This window comes from Leptosomus discolor, chromosome 6, assembly GCF_034619465.1.
Source record: "Leptosomus discolor isolate bLepDis1 chromosome 6, bLepDis1.hap2, whole genome shotgun sequence".
Classification (NCBI taxonomy): Eukaryota; Metazoa; Chordata; class Aves; order Leptosomiformes; family Leptosomidae; genus Leptosomus; species Leptosomus discolor.
The window spans coordinates 18173331-18188904 of record NC_141396.1 but is presented as its reverse complement, the minus strand read 5'-3'; the positions used below and the strand labels follow the sequence as shown (position 1 = coordinate 18188904).

Genomic DNA, 15574 nt, shown 5'->3' with positions numbered 1-15574 from the left:
CGGTTGGTGAGGGAATGTGGAGCACAGGTTTTTTCCTCTCCCCTTCCAGTTGCAGGCAGCAGCATTAGAAGAAATAGAGGGACCAAGTCTATTAATACGTGGCTCCATGGCTGGTGTCACTGCCACGGTTTTGGGGTTTTTGATGATGAGATGGCCTACGCAGCACCAGGCTTGCTGGTGTCAGATGGGATTCACCTTTTTCAGAGGGGGGGAGAGGGTCTTTGGCCGGGAGCTTGTGAGGCTCATTGACAGAGCTTTAAACTAGACTTGAAGGGGGAGAGGGATAACAATCAGGCATGCTTATGACAAGCTGTGGGATGACACGCCATGGTTAGAGACATGGGGTGCTAGCAAGTGCCCTCAGCCTCTTGCTCTGAGGCATGCTGGCTATGCTGCAGCACGCTTGAAGTCTGATGGAGATGAGCCAGGGGCTCCTGAGGTAACAGGAGCCAACAGGGGAACACCAGTGAAATATCTCAAAGGAATTAAGGGGTGCTCCTCTAAGAAGGTGACACAACTGACAGCCCAGCTGAGGTGCCTCTACACCAATGCACACAGCATGGGCCACAAACCAGAGTTGGAAGCCTCTGTGCTGCTAGAAAGCTATTACAGGATTGCTCCAGGATAGAAATATAAATGTTTAGTTGTATAGTTTCTTGAATGATTGCAGGTGCCTCTGAGGTCAGCAGTGGTGCCAGTGCTGCCTGTGAAGTCAATGACAAAACTAACACTGGTTTTCATGGCAGTGGGTTCAGCTGTATGTAGGTCATTCCTTTTTTAATGATTACTGAATTTTGAAAAAATAAGAGATTTTCTGTTCCATGTGTAAGTTGCCTTTATAAGATTAACGCTACCATATTCAGCATAAGTGTGGCTAAAAATGGAATGCTGGAAAGGAATGCTGTCTACTTAGCACTGCTGGACATTGGCTTGAAATACAGGGAGTTTGTATGTGTAATTTTTTTTTAACTTTTATTTTTCTCACTCAATGTGACTAATCTTTTGCACTATTAATAAGAATTTCTAGAGGCAAAAATAAAGGTTAAGATTATACAACAATAAAGAGTTGATTTGGAACCAGGGAAAAACGTGGAAATGAATGTTTTTACTGGTGGTCAGTTACCTCTTTTAAGAGAGGGAAAGACTGATAAGCACAGTATAGGTTTTTCTAATATAAATCACAAATCTGTTAGATATGTGTGCATCCAACTGAATAACTGAATGACCTCATAATCTTAATTGCATTTGTCTCTTCAAAACTTTTGTGAAGTACACCAGTGTTTTTAGTTTTTATTTTAGTTGAGAGAGTGACAAAATGAGTAATTAATAGATTTGGTAATATAGTGTGGGTATTTTTGTAGAGTCAGGGAATTAAGAATGGAGATGTTAACTTTGGGATGAACCCCCTATCCATTCAACCATCCTTCCTCTCTCATTCCATTGATTCTATATGTGAAGGTGTACTTTGCATTATACATGAAAATTGCTTGCAAAGACAGACTAACATAGAATGTGTGTGTATGTGTACTCTGGGCTATATTGAAAAAATACTTTTCTTGTTTATTGTTTGTTGCAAAGATACTATCAAAACACTGCATTTGAGTTGAGGTTCTTTTTTCAGTCTGGATGGTAAATGCACACTGTGTTTCTCGAGTGTTATAAACTACATGCTGCTTGTTTAGTTAATAACTAAGGCTTTATCTTGGAACACCACCTGAACGGTCGCAACTGTTTTCTCTGGAGAATGAATGTTTTTTTGGCATGATTGGAAAGAAGGCTTTTTTCTTTTCTTTTTGGAATCTGGGTCAGACAATGTGTGAATTCTAAGCGAAACAAACTATATGATGAGTGCTACTGTTCAGACCTGGAAACTTTCCAGTGCTGCATTTTTAAGGAGAGATTCACTGTTTCACGATGATGAGTTTCTCCTCTAAGAAATGCACAGTATCTAATGATGAGTTGAGTACTTCTTAATGTACAAATGCATGTAATGGATTTACCTGTCTAAATATCTATTTTAGATGTCACTCTTCCCCGCCTCAAGGCCTTTATAGCTCAACTGTTGTCACGGTTACACATTGAAGCTCTTCTCCATGGCAATATAACAAAACAGGTTGGTGTGATACTTTCTTTAATAAGACTATTTTTATTTAAAAGCATCATAAAAAATGGAAGAGTTGTTTAATCTTCTCAGATCTTAGAGCAGTTTTGCCAAATGCAATTTCATAATTTGACTTCATATGTTTTTATCTTTATGGGAGTATCATAGTGTTATTTTTTTCACTTAAGGTTTATTAAGCTAAGTCATGTCCTTGTATTGCTCTTGGAAATTTAATAAAAAACAACTTATGAGCTAAATATTTTAAAGTCTATGTTGCATGTCATTATGGCGATATGATCAAGCTGCATAAGGAACGATGTGCTGCAGATCCTGCTTTTGCATGTAAAAGTTTCAGGCTAACTAGCAAAGATTTAAGAATCCAAGATCCTTCCAAATGAACTACTTTACACAAAGCTAAACAGGAATGGTGGGCCACCAAAAATAAATGTCTGCTGTCAGTTGTGTCTTTTTGGGAGTAAAAATCAGAAAATGCTTGTTCTGTCTTCCATTAAAATAGTAACGGTTTGTATTTGTATAGGATATCTAACTGAATATTTGAATATATGTACCAATAAAAAACGTAATACCTTTCTTGCACATTCTTGCATTCTTTTTTTTTGTAGGGCTGGTAGAGCAGTATTTCTATGCTATACCATCTCTGTGTCCTTCACTAGCAGGAAATGTTATAAACACTGGTAGCAACTGCTGAATGTGTGGAGAAGAAAGTTAACTAGTAAGAAAGGGAAAAATAAAAAGACGAAGGAGCCAATAGGACTGGATGCACAAAGTTTTATTTTTCAAGGATGTGTCTACATTTTTTAATTTTTTTTAATGTGGAGAAATGTAAAAAATAGTCCCACTGGTTTCCTTCCTTATTTCTTACACATTTGTATATGAAAGTCAGTTCCTTCTGAAATACAACTGAATGACCAGTTTTTTAGATTTCAATGGTGATGCTGTCATAGCAGAGAAATGCATTCTGTAGTTGGCATAATGGGTGGCTATTGAAGAGTCCTACAGCTAGAGAACTGGGAAGGATGTACTGTTATGGCCATAGCTGTGTGATGATTAGAAATGATCTGCAGACCTCCCTGAAAATACGTGGGTGGGAAAACTTTCTCTGTCCTTCAGTGATCATCACTCACAAAACTCAGAAATTTTAACCTGGATCTAAGAATTCTTTTCAACTGAAATTAAATAAAAATTTACATACTCTCATGACAACTCTCAATACTGAAAAAGTTTTTAGTGAATCTGTACTTTTTGAAAAATTACACCTATCTAGATGCTTAAAATTCCCATTTCTTCTTGAATTGATTTCATTCTGATACTTGTTTTTTGCTTGTTCCTTTTATTTATTTGCTGCAAGTGCATGAATAGTAAACTAATTCTGTTCAGAACATCTGTCTGAACAGTAAACACTTTGTTTTAATATGGTGACTTGATTGGCAGAATATGTAGGGTTTTTTTCTCAAACCTTTCAAACTGTGTTTTGTTAGACCTTAGTCTTTTTGTCTGATACTGACTGGGGGTTTTGGGGGGTGCTGCGGGGAGTTTGTGTTTGAGTCTTCAGACCTCTTGCATGTTTTTGGTAAGATCACTTGTATTGTGGGTTTGTGGCAGTGCAAGGCTAAGAGATTCTGGCTTTCAGCCAAAACTGCTTTGTAGCAAGTCACTGTAATTTCCAGTATGCAGGGGCTACATGAATACATAACCTGTAACAGGTAAAGCTTTTGAAGTTAAATTCTTGAGTGAAACTAAGGATTTAAAATTTTTTTCACTATTTATGATTTTTAAAAAAATATATATTATTATTTTAATCCATCAAATAAAGCGAAGTATCTGGGCAGTGAGTCCTAATACTACTAGAACATCAATGGAATGTATGTTTGAACTTAACCGTTAATTTTTTTTATTTTAAAATTCCATCTGCTGACATGTCATTTGCGTTGCAAACATACATTGTAGGTATCTCATTTTCAAACTTTGGAAGATGAGTACGTCAAAGCGGTGAAGGGAAAGGAAAAAAAGTCCATTGAACTTTAATTTCAGAAGTGCTGGGGTCGAGCAGTAGTAGTTAAACACGTAGACAAGATAAATGTAAAACAAAAAAAAAACCACGAAACTTTGCCCCCGAGCCCCCATTTCCTCTCATCTCCTTAACTTCTGCTGTATTTTTATTATATTACAATATCCCTACTTTCTTTTCCTGATTTTTTTTTTTTCTTTTTTCTTTCCTCTTTTCTTTCCTGCAAATTCTTACCCTGCTGTTAGGTACAGAATAACTAATGATCGTTAAAAATGCTCTTATGTTTTCTCTTCCAGGCTGCATTAGGAATTATGCAGATGGTTGAGGACACTCTCATTGAGCATGCTCATACAAAGCCACTCCTTCCCAGTCAACTAGTGAGATACAGAGAAGTGCAACTTCCTGACAGTAAGTTAAATGATTTATTTACAGTTTTTTAATGTACATTAAATTGAGATTCTCTGTTTGCTAATGGCATTTTAAAATGATATTGCTCTGTTGCTAGGAGTTTATTTTGAAACTAGATTTACTTCAAATTATTTTAAACTTTAAATTTAAGAATATAGTTAGGGTGTAGGTTTGTTAATAAAATTATACACTAATATATAATCTTTCTGGTATACTAGAAAGTTAATTCGATTTCATTTTTAATATGTGTATGTAAATTTGGCTACTTGGGGGTTGGAACTAGGTGGTCTTTAAGGCCCATTTTAACCCAAATCATTCGATAGTTCTATGAGTCTATGATTCAGCCCTAATTCACTCTGTATGATTTATGGAAATAGGAGCGCTGTCCCACTCTCTGCCACACATAGTATACACATTTGAATAAGCACCTTTCTTTAAGCACTTTTGAGTATTAATTGACCATTCAGTGAAGGATTGTCCTAAATGAGTGTTGCTTTTTGAGAAGACGAAAAGCTCTTACACAATTAACTTTTTGGTTTTTTCTAATATAAATTCTTTTGGTCTTACAGTGTTTGAGTAGGATTTTACTTCTATTGTGCAAAAAAAAAAAATCAAATATATAAGAAAGGAGGTTCAAGGAATTGCTGGGAGTTCTACAGAAGTGATGACATATGTAGCTATACAGCCAATGCCCATTAACCATAGCTGATCGTCAGCCTGTGGAAACTACCATATACCAAAGAAGCTGTTGGTATTAAATGCTGAATTATTTTTAATGTTCATAAATGTTTCTGACAAATTATCTTTAGAAACTATTTACACAGTAGAGGCAATGCAGAATTCCACTCCAGTTCCAAAAATAGTTGCTTGAGGAGAAGCAGCCAGTTTCAATTTACTTGCTGATATGCTCAAGCTGTGACATTTCGATGTGTTAAAATAATTTTTCTTTACTTGTTTCATGAAAAGTATGCTGTTAGTGACAATTCTGCTTGAAGAGTCCTAAACAGTTTATTATAATTCCATTCCACAAGTGATAGACCATCATCTTTTAATTGTGGACAATAAGAACGTACATTTTTATGAACTTCAGTGTTTAACTTTGTCTTTTAGGAGGTTGGTTTGTGTATCAACAGAGAAATGAAGTTCATAACAATTGTGGCATTGAAATATATTACCAGACAGACATGCAGAGCACTTCTGAGAATATGTTTTTGGAGCTCTTTTGTCAAATTATCTCAGAACCATGCTTCAATACTCTGCGCACCAAGGAACAATTAGGTAAGTTTTCCCATAGTGATTATGTCTGTGTACACACATGCATGTATACTCCCGCGCTTACATGAGCCCTGATGAAGTGTTCCTTCCCTGCTTACTGGATGCCATTTAAAGGGCACTTGGTAAATGTAAATCATTTTAACTGCAGATGACTCAAAGGAATGTTGCTGTGCAGAGACTCTAAATTGAGAAGAAGCAAGCATGATTTTTAAGATAAGCCTGAAATATCTGAAACCAACTCTGGCGTAAAGAAAAAACCCACATTGGATCATTGTACGGAAAATTTCGTATCTAGAATTTTTACCAAAAGGAGATTAGATCTGTTTCCTAAATTTTAGATCTTAATGAATCAGTAGTAGATGGGGCTTTTCTGCTTGTGATCCTACTTCCAGGTGTGCTTGATGATTCATAAGCCCTATCTTAGCAATACTGCTGTATGGGTAATGGTAAGCTGCCGTGCCAATAAGACTGAGAACTGATGAGGTTATTCCAAACAGGGTAACAAGGAGAGACAGACACTTTTGCATGACAGTTTGAATGACTGAAATACTGATGAGAAGTGCAGTTTTTTCCAATGGTGGGAGGCAGGCAAATGTCTCAGTGTGATGACTTTGAACTACAAGGCATATGAGGCAGGATTAGACCTTTTGGGAGCAACTAGCAGAATCAGCCATACCATATTCGTCATAGGGACTTTAACTACCTAGATATGTGCTGAAAGTAGGACAGGGCCCAGGTTATTTAGCAGGTTTTTGGAATGTCCTGGTGGCAGGTTTTGTATAGAAGTTGGAGGTAACAGCTAAAGAGGAGCAGGGAGAACCAGTGAGGAGGAACTATGTGAGCATGTCCAACGCTGCTTAACTACCAAATGATAGAGTGAACAAGACTTAGAAGGGAAGACAGTAGAAATACCAGCAAAATTCAGTAAAATTCATGGAATTGTTAATGATTGCTGAGAAAGCTAAGGGAAAAAGAAGTTCGGGAGTTAGCAGTTTGCTAAACAGTAGTAGTAGTAACAAGAACTCATTCAATAAATGCTTGAGCAGTACAAGAAAGAGGAAGAAAAAAGTTGTCAATGGTGGGAAAAAAAAGTCAAAATGTTTTAGGTTGGCTTTGTTAGTTTTCACTTAAAATGTCAACTGTGACCAGAAGATTTCCAAAATAAATACAGGTGATCAAACTCCAAGGCTCACCTTTGAACAGGAAAATAAGAGATTAAAGGTTCTTCAGTTAAATTAGAAGCTTTTAAAGAGTTCAGGCATCCTGAACTCTACATTACATTAAAAAAAAAAAAAAATATGAAATCCTGGAATTAGAAGGCTTATAACTGACAATTTGTGGATGATAGATGAGGTACTGGAAAAATAAACACAGGTAATTGATATATGTTTCCTTAAAAAAGGGAAGAGAAGGGCAGGGAAATTACAGATCAGTCAGCTTAATTCTAATTCCTGGAAAACATGGAATAAGTTATCGAGCCAGTTCTAAATTCATAAAAGGTGACTGAGAGACTGTTACTGGACAAACTCAGGTCAAACTAACTTAACTTTTTTTTATGCAGAGCTTGGCTGTATGGATGTAAGTGGTGATATCATATGTCGTCTTGGTAGTATGAAAGGCACGTAATATTCTCAGACAAGCTAGAGAGAGTGCATAGGTGGAAGTGCTACACGTTTGGATGCAAGGCTGATTGGAAAGTCACGAGTGGAGAATAGATAACAGTAGTTCATTTGAAAAATGGCGTTCTACAGAGCTCTGTTGTGATCCAGTGCTATTTAGTACTTTCATCAAAACTCTGGATGATAGAAGAGTAACTGTACTTACTGAATCTTCAGATAATACTAATCTGTGAGAGGCTGCAAATGTGTGGGAGGATAGAATTCCAAATTAGTTTGACATTTTGGAAATTACTTGAATGGAGAGAAGATGCAGTTTGGTAGGAACAGTTTGGCAGGAATAATCATGGCACAGATACAAGCTAGGAAGCAACTGCCTAGGTAGCAGTTAAGTAGAAAACAATCTACAGGTTACAGTGGATCAGAAGTGGAACGTAAATCAGCAGTGTCACGCTGCTGTGTAAAACGCTGGAATATATAAATGGGAGCTTCCAAGATGCACACACAATAATAGTCACGTATTGTTCAGGTAAGGACTTTGAAATACTGTGTCCAGTTTTGACATGAGCATCAAGGAATGATTAGAGAGCTATAAAACAACATTTAAAAGACTGAAATGTGACAGATTTGTTACTAAAAGAGCAGAAGAAGACTGAAGAAAGGCTTAGTTGTTCAGATAAGCAAAAGCTGCAACAAAAAGGAAGGAAATTTTCTTTGTATCTAATTGATAAGATGAGAAATAGTGGTCTTACACTGCATCAAAGAGAATTCAGATTAGACATTATGAACAAAAATAATAATGAGTTCCTGATGTTGAGTCTAATGAAGCACTAGAGTACAGCTTAATTTCTGGTTACCTAACCTGATGACAGAATTCCTTTTTTTTCTGTCTTGGTCTGCCTCATTTCCTCCTCACCCCTCCCCTGAACTGATATTTACCTCAGTGAAATAAAGATGGTTTTTAAAAAAATACAGTGGCACTGTTTTGAAAACCTGCATTATTTAATTTATAATACAGAATTAAACGTAAAATTGTATTCCTGTCAAACGTGCCATGTTTGGCAAACTTAGTGCTGGAACAAGGGATTTCTTTTAATTTGTGACTATTCTTGTTTTGCCAAGGTTACATCGTGTTCAGTGGTCCACGTCGGGCAAATGGCATACAGGGACTGCGATTTATTATCCAATCTGAAAAGCCACCACACTATTTAGAAAGCAGAGTTGAAGCGTTCTTAAAAACTATGGAGAAATGCATAGAAGATATGACAGAAGAGGCCTTCCAAAAACACATCCAAGCTTTAGCAATTCGTCGTCTAGACAAACCAAAGAAACTGTCTGCAGAATGTGCTAAATACTGGGGAGAAATCATTTCCCAGCAGTATAACTTTGACAGAGGTAAGGCAAATTATAATTCCTTTAAAACTGGATGCTGTAGTTTGGCTACGCTTGTGACTGTTGAGTGTCGTATTCATTTGGGAACAACTTAAACTTTTACCTAGCCTGTACATAATTTAATATATTTTTGTGATTTGTGTCCTACAAGTTGTATTTCTTTCTTCTGCCCTGAGAAAATACCTCATTGCTGTGGGAGCCATTAGTAATACAGGATAAACATGTTCCCTGATGTTCACATGATGGGGGTTGGCAAATGCTTCATTGACTTTACATTCTTTCCCTTAAAACTCAGTGAGACGTAGAATATGTCAAGGATTGGAAGTGGTTTGAATGCTAATGTTGATGTCACATAAGCTCAAATTTCTTTCTGTGATGTTCAGTCATCTGTGTTACATGTGTGCTCAATACTTGACTGAGGCGCATGGACATGCGCTTTGGCATTCCTGAAGACGCATGCATTCATCCGAACCCTGTTCCTCTTCCCATTGCGCAGCTGTTTTGAGGGAGCAGGTATCTTAACTAATGTGTGACCTGTCTCAGCTTAAAGTAGGCTTGAAGAAACATTAATTTTTTTGTTGGTTTTTTTTTTTCATCTGTGATACTTTGAAGATTATAAGCTTGTAGAGGACCAAATGACATCCAGCTTCTAGTGTTACTACTGAAAATGGACTGGCAGTTATTTACATTGTCATCCTGCATACTATTTTTCCCTTCATCACTGTTTGAAGATTTTTTTTTTTAAAAAAAAAAATCCAAAATACTGAAGTATATAAGTAATATAGTTTCTAACATTAAAAACAAAACCAAAACCAAACAAACTAGTTTTAGGTACAGATCAGCTTTTCTTCACGTTTTCATGTCTTGATTCTTAATCACAGCTGTAATTTTCCATCTTCCATGCGTAATACGCTTCCTACATAAAACTCACTCTGTATCCTGTGACTTCTCTTCTGTGTTATATGCACGATATTCGCCTTCCACAACAGCAAATAGTCTTTTTGGTTGACAGTGACTAACTGAACTGTTTGAATAATGAAGAATTTTGAATTGTCATCTAGCTTGGTCTCAAGAGAATGAGAGCTATTGACAAGGTTTCATGCCTGAGTATAAGGAGTGGTGTGGAAACTTTTTTTGTGTCTGATGAAACAGCTTAATTTTTCTCTGCCTTAAGTGTTTCTGGTTTTACCATACTTAGATATATATTATGTCTCTGGAATTTCTTACTGCTAGCTATAGCTGTATCTTTCATATCTAAATCCCACTCAATTTATTATTTCCCTTGACTTTTATCTCTTGAATTCCCCTCTGCCTACTAGTGATTTTATTTCCTTAACAACTCTAATATGACTAATAATTGTCAAAATCAGAAATTCGTATTCCAGCCTTAAGAAGTGAAAGGGCTTTTTCTTCAGGTCTTTACATTTTTATTATTACTACTTCTACTGTTTTACTTAATGAAGGAAAAATCAACAAACACAGTTTGGAAAATTAGGTGGCGTTTTGGAGATTTTTATTTCCTCCATGTAGAACTTCATATTAATTACTTACTGCCTCACAGACTTGTTAGTTGCAGATTTGTTCTCTTGCATGCATTTCTTTCTTGATCTTCCTTCTAACCCTAAGAAAAGGAAGCATGCCTCCAACAAAAAACATTCCTGCTTATGCAGCAGTGATATTACATGATTAGTTCATTACAGTTTAATTTACATGGAGCAATGTAGCCACTGAGACACATTGTCCCCAGATATCTTAAAGGTGATTATTCCTTAACAGGTATGATGTAGGCACCATTCCTTACATTTATTTAAAAATACATCCTGCCAAAGTACATCCTACTGTCCTGTTTCCTAACTGTGAATAAAAGCCATCTATAATCAATCTGCACTGAAAATGTGTAACATAGATTTGAAGATAATATACAGAAGTAGGTGTATCTTTAGCTACTGAATAACATAATTCTTTAGACATGAATGCTTTAGTAAGTCCAATCAAATGGACTTAGTGAAATATAATTTTCTGCCAAACTTCCACTGACACTTTTAGTGATGCAAGTACCAGCTCAAAAGTTACCAATGTAAGGCATACCATCTGCAGTCAATTACAGCATCCGAATTTGAAAGAAATATACTTTGAATAAGTAGTGTGCTAATAACCAGCTATGCTTTGCAGACTTGTTCTAATTTTTACTGTTGTTGTTTAGATAATGTTGAAGTGGCTTATCTGAAGACCCTGACCAAGGATGATATTATACAGTTCTACAAGGTAAGTTAGTCATGTAGTTGAAATGTTCCTTGGAAAGAGATGCAGGTATAACTGGGTGTTATTTGTGCAAACTATGAAAGCATATACTTATGCCTGTTTTAAGTAGATGATATGATTGATGCAGATACCTTAATAATAATTTTTTTTCTCCTAAATCTTACTTAATTTAATGGCAACTAGCATACTGTAAAAATTGTGGAGAAGAATTGGGTTTTGTTGTGTGGGTTTTTTTTTCCTTACCAGCTCTTATTTCCCTCTTGTCTCATTTATCCTTTCTTTATGAATAAAAAACATACTTCTCTCTGACCAAGCTTGGCCAAAATTGCAAATTTGTTCTTTTATTTGTTGTCTTCAATCGGCATATGATTGAGCTTATTTTGTGTGCTTGAATTGTGAATGAATCGGGTATTTTTAAATATACTTTTTTAAGTATACTAAATTTGTATACTGTAAATCAACACCTTTTTTTTTCTTCCTCTCATAGTTAGGCAGAATAAAGGAACAGTGTAATGATGCAGTAATTGCACATTGCAACTCAGCATGAAGTTGCTAGATAGATACCTCATATAAGCAACTGAAATACTGGGGGGGTGTCCTGTTCCCGCTGCCCGTGCCCCCCCCCCCCCCCCAAGTAAATTTGGCCTCATTCTTTTCTGTTTTGTGGCACATTTCATAAGCAATGATAATTCACTATACTGTGAAGTGTACATGCTGTTCATTACTTACAGAGCAGCTAATAGCTCAGGGAATACTTTGAAAAATAATGTAGACTTATGTCTTTGGAACTTATTATTGGACGGAAAAATTTCTGCCCATGAAGAAGCATGGGTATGTGTGTGTCTGTGTTCTTTTTTGCCTCTCTTGGGGGCCACTAATGTCTTTTCAAAATGGTTTCTCTTTTGTACTCTGTCTTACCCTTTTCACTGTCCAGGGTCATTTTTACATTATCATTTTATTTTTCGGAGATTTAGTCTTAATGCTTAAAACTCTTAAAAATGGTTATTATTTACATGGCACAATGAGCACTGACATCTGTTTTGTTTTGGTTTTTTATTATGATATATATGATAGCATGGGTGAAGATATGCAGCAAATGCAAACTTAGTAAATGGAATTTCAGTAGCTGTTGTTTAATAAATGATAACTTGTTCAAGTATCTCCATTCTGGTTTTGTAGGAATCTATACTATTTTGCTTACACTAATGTTCAGTACGTGATTATCTGGTATTCCAGAGCAGAAATTACTGTCTAGATTGGTGAGCTACTCCAGCTGAGTTTCATAGTTGTGTTCAGGGTGGTGTGCATCCAGAAGGGTGTTAGGGATTGAAAATTCTACAGAGATTTTACATTACGTTCCTGATACTATGATAGTTAATAGCTGAATTCCTAATACTTTTAACAATATTTGAAGGCACATCACAAAATTAATTCCTCTTTTTAAAGCTTAAATCAAAATTTAAATGCTCTCAAATCAAAATTTAAATGCTTTAAATGTTTTATAAATATATCTCAGTGATACTTCCTGCATCTGAAAGACTTGACATTTTTTTACTGTAGGTGCTGTTGGCAATAGATGCTCCCAGAAGACACAAGGTATCAGTACACGTCCTTGCAAGGGAAATGGATTCCTGTAAGTATTGTGCTGATTATAGTATTTAATCAGTTCCTGTTCAAGCAAGTTATAGTTAAAGACAGCCATATTATACGATACAAATGCACTATAAGAAAAACTCAGCTCTGGAGTTTATATACCTGAGGAAAAAGTACTACTTCTTATAGGTTTTCCTCACATGGGTGCTTCAAATTTTCTGATTGATGTTTGTGACCAAGTTCTTCAGCCATTCTGAAGTATATTGATATTAAGACAATATATCTTAAAATAGCACTTATTTTTTGAACAGAATATTTTAAAACAAACATAATAGTAATTGTCTGTAGTAGTCCTACAGAGGAAAAACAAAATTAGGATTTGCAAGTACCAATACAATGTGGGGTTTTTTTTCCTGACAAGCAATGAATGTCCACAATTAAAGCATTCTCAAAGGAAAAAAACAAAACAAACCAACCAACCAACCAAAACCCAAAAAAAACCCCCAAAAACCCCACCAACCAAACAAAAAATAATCCTCTGGAAATGTCAGACATCATATTTAAATTTGAGAAGATCAAAGTTTATTTAGGTTTTATTTTCCAATAATCTAGATTAGCTGTCCATTTTAAACTGTGGTGTTCCATTTTAGAATTCAAGGAGGAAAAGGTTAAAAATGTTCCTGGTTAATATAAATAACCTGAGAGGAAAAACTTCTATGTTGTTTTGTGCAGATTTTTCACCAGTTTATACTGGACTTAAATTCCAACATGTAACTGGTTGCAAAATCAAGACTATTATAGGCTTGTCTGTAGAACAGAAAGAAGCAGATAGCTGTGTGCCTGTCATGAAACTCCTTCCAGTCTCAGAATGATTGATTTTTATGGTACTGTGGAAATTGTGACTCTGCGGCTAAGTAAGGAAGACTTGCTTCAAAGCATCTTTCTAGTTTTCATGACTAATAGTTGCTAAATAGAAAAAGCTCTAATACTTTTCCTATCTAGAGAAAACTTTCTCAAGTGTAGTAACCACATTGCCAGAATGGTTTCTTATTTGTTTGGAATGCTATCTTCCTGAGGCAAGGGTGAGCGTGGGGGACAACCTAACAAGTGGTTACTTTTACAGAGATTATAGCAAAGTATTTTCTCCACATTCTCCCCTGTCATAAACCATTTAATCTGGAATGTGGCCTCTCTTCTGCTATGAAAGAGAAATTGGGACTTTAATACACTTCTGTGAGTCCAAATGAGTGTCCTTCCAAGTGCAGGTGCCCATCCTCCAGACAGTAACACAAAGGCTAAAATGCTTCCCAGAGACAACCCTTCTTCCTCGAGGCAGACACACAGTTTTCTCTGAGAGTGGAAAAGAATCGGAGGCAGTAGAGGTCTGGGATTTTAGGAGGGGAAGTACTTGACGTCCCAGGGTGCAGGTTAGGATTGAAATTTGAGTATGGAGGTAGAAGGGATGTTTAAGGAGTTTCAGACTAGAAGTTCTTACAGACAAGTGGATTGGACACAGGAAGAAGTTTTGGGGAGACTAGAGTAGGGCATGCATGGGGACAAGCAGGGAAGACTTGGGGTTGCTCTCCAGAATTTCGGTACATAGAATCACCCCCACGCTTCCATAGGCATGTCCTTACGAAAAGGTGTGCTGTTGTTGCATATACCACCAGCATTTACTATTGTTCTCATCATTTGTACCGAAAAATGGTTTTAAGTATTCATTGATCAGTAGATCAGTCATTTTTACTTCTACATTCTCTTTATGTGTAAGTAAAATGAATAAAAGCCACTGCCTCAGCACATGTTCTCAATCAAAATCATGGATTAAGCTCTCTGTATTTCTAAAGACAGCCATGCAGTTCAAAGGCAAAATGTTCAGAAAATCTTATTTAGAGATAATTTAAAATTAATAACCTGTGCTTTATATAGATACCTGTTTTACAGGAGAAAACAGTTTATTATGTAAAAGGTATTGATTAAATCATGGTCCGGAATTAATTTTGATGATGTTAAATAGGCCCTGTTGTTGGAGAATTTCCATGCCAAAATGATGTGAACCTGGCACCAGCACCACCGCTACCACAGGTAAAAAGAAACAACAAACAAAAAAACCCAGGCCGTATTCTTAACATGGAAGCTTAGTATCATTAAATATAAATTTATAGGGAGAAACAACCTACTTGATATTCATGCTGTTGTCGGGCTGATGTTTCAGCTCTTTTCCACATGCATTGTCAACCTCAATAACAACAAGGATTTTTCCTGATTCTTTTTTTTTCTTCTTTTTAACAGTCTGTCCTGTTACCTTTGTTCCTTGTATTCCACTGAGATGAAAGCTAGTAGTTGTAGTTAACTCTACTGAGTATCTACACTATGGAGTAAATACAGATTATTATTGTCTGAAAATACTGATTGTATATGATCAGACCTATCGAGTGTCAAGAGAAAGATGCATATGCATCAACAAATTTATCATCTTTGTTTAAAAAAAACATCGAACAACCCAATCCAAAACCGACAACAACAAAAGAACTATCTGGTCGTTATCTTAAAGCCTAAAATACTGATGCACGTTCCTGTCAATGTGTAACCTGTGGAGGAAGCAATTTGACAAATTCCAATCATACAAGTATTACAGATTTCACTGTGCGGTTAGGTACGATAGCACTGGGCCTTGGATGAATTTTCATAAAGAAGGATGGTAGCACTTGTCCCAATAGATGGTTAACTTCTGACAATGCAGTAGTAGATCTGTGTTCCTATTCAGTCTTTATAGGTGAAATAATCACCATGAGTGCAAATTTCTGTTTGAATTAATATGTGGATGTATTAGCCATTATGACTGAAATACTAAGAAGTTTCTGTGTTTCTACAGCTAAAAAGAGTAGCTCATTGAAT

At 36.1% G+C, this 15574-nt stretch overlaps 1 protein-coding gene across 2 annotated transcripts in view; it reads left to right on the top strand.

Moving 5' to 3' along the window:
• Positions 1 to 15574, top strand: part of IDE (insulin degrading enzyme) — a 68718-nt gene that overhangs the window by 50106 nt on the left and 3038 nt on the right. For both annotated transcript variants that reach the window (XM_086467416.1, XM_086467418.1), the window contains exons 18-24: positions 2022 to 2113; positions 4427 to 4538; positions 5649 to 5816; positions 8552 to 8824; positions 11025 to 11086; positions 12644 to 12716; positions 14694 to 14761. In XM_086467416.1, the coding sequence (XP_086323542.1) occupies positions 2022 to 2113; positions 4427 to 4538; positions 5649 to 5816; positions 8552 to 8824; positions 11025 to 11086; positions 12644 to 12716; positions 14694 to 14761 (848 nt within the window). The remainder of the gene's footprint in view (positions 1 to 2021; positions 2114 to 4426; positions 4539 to 5648; positions 5817 to 8551; positions 8825 to 11024; positions 11087 to 12643; positions 12717 to 14693; positions 14762 to 15574) is intronic.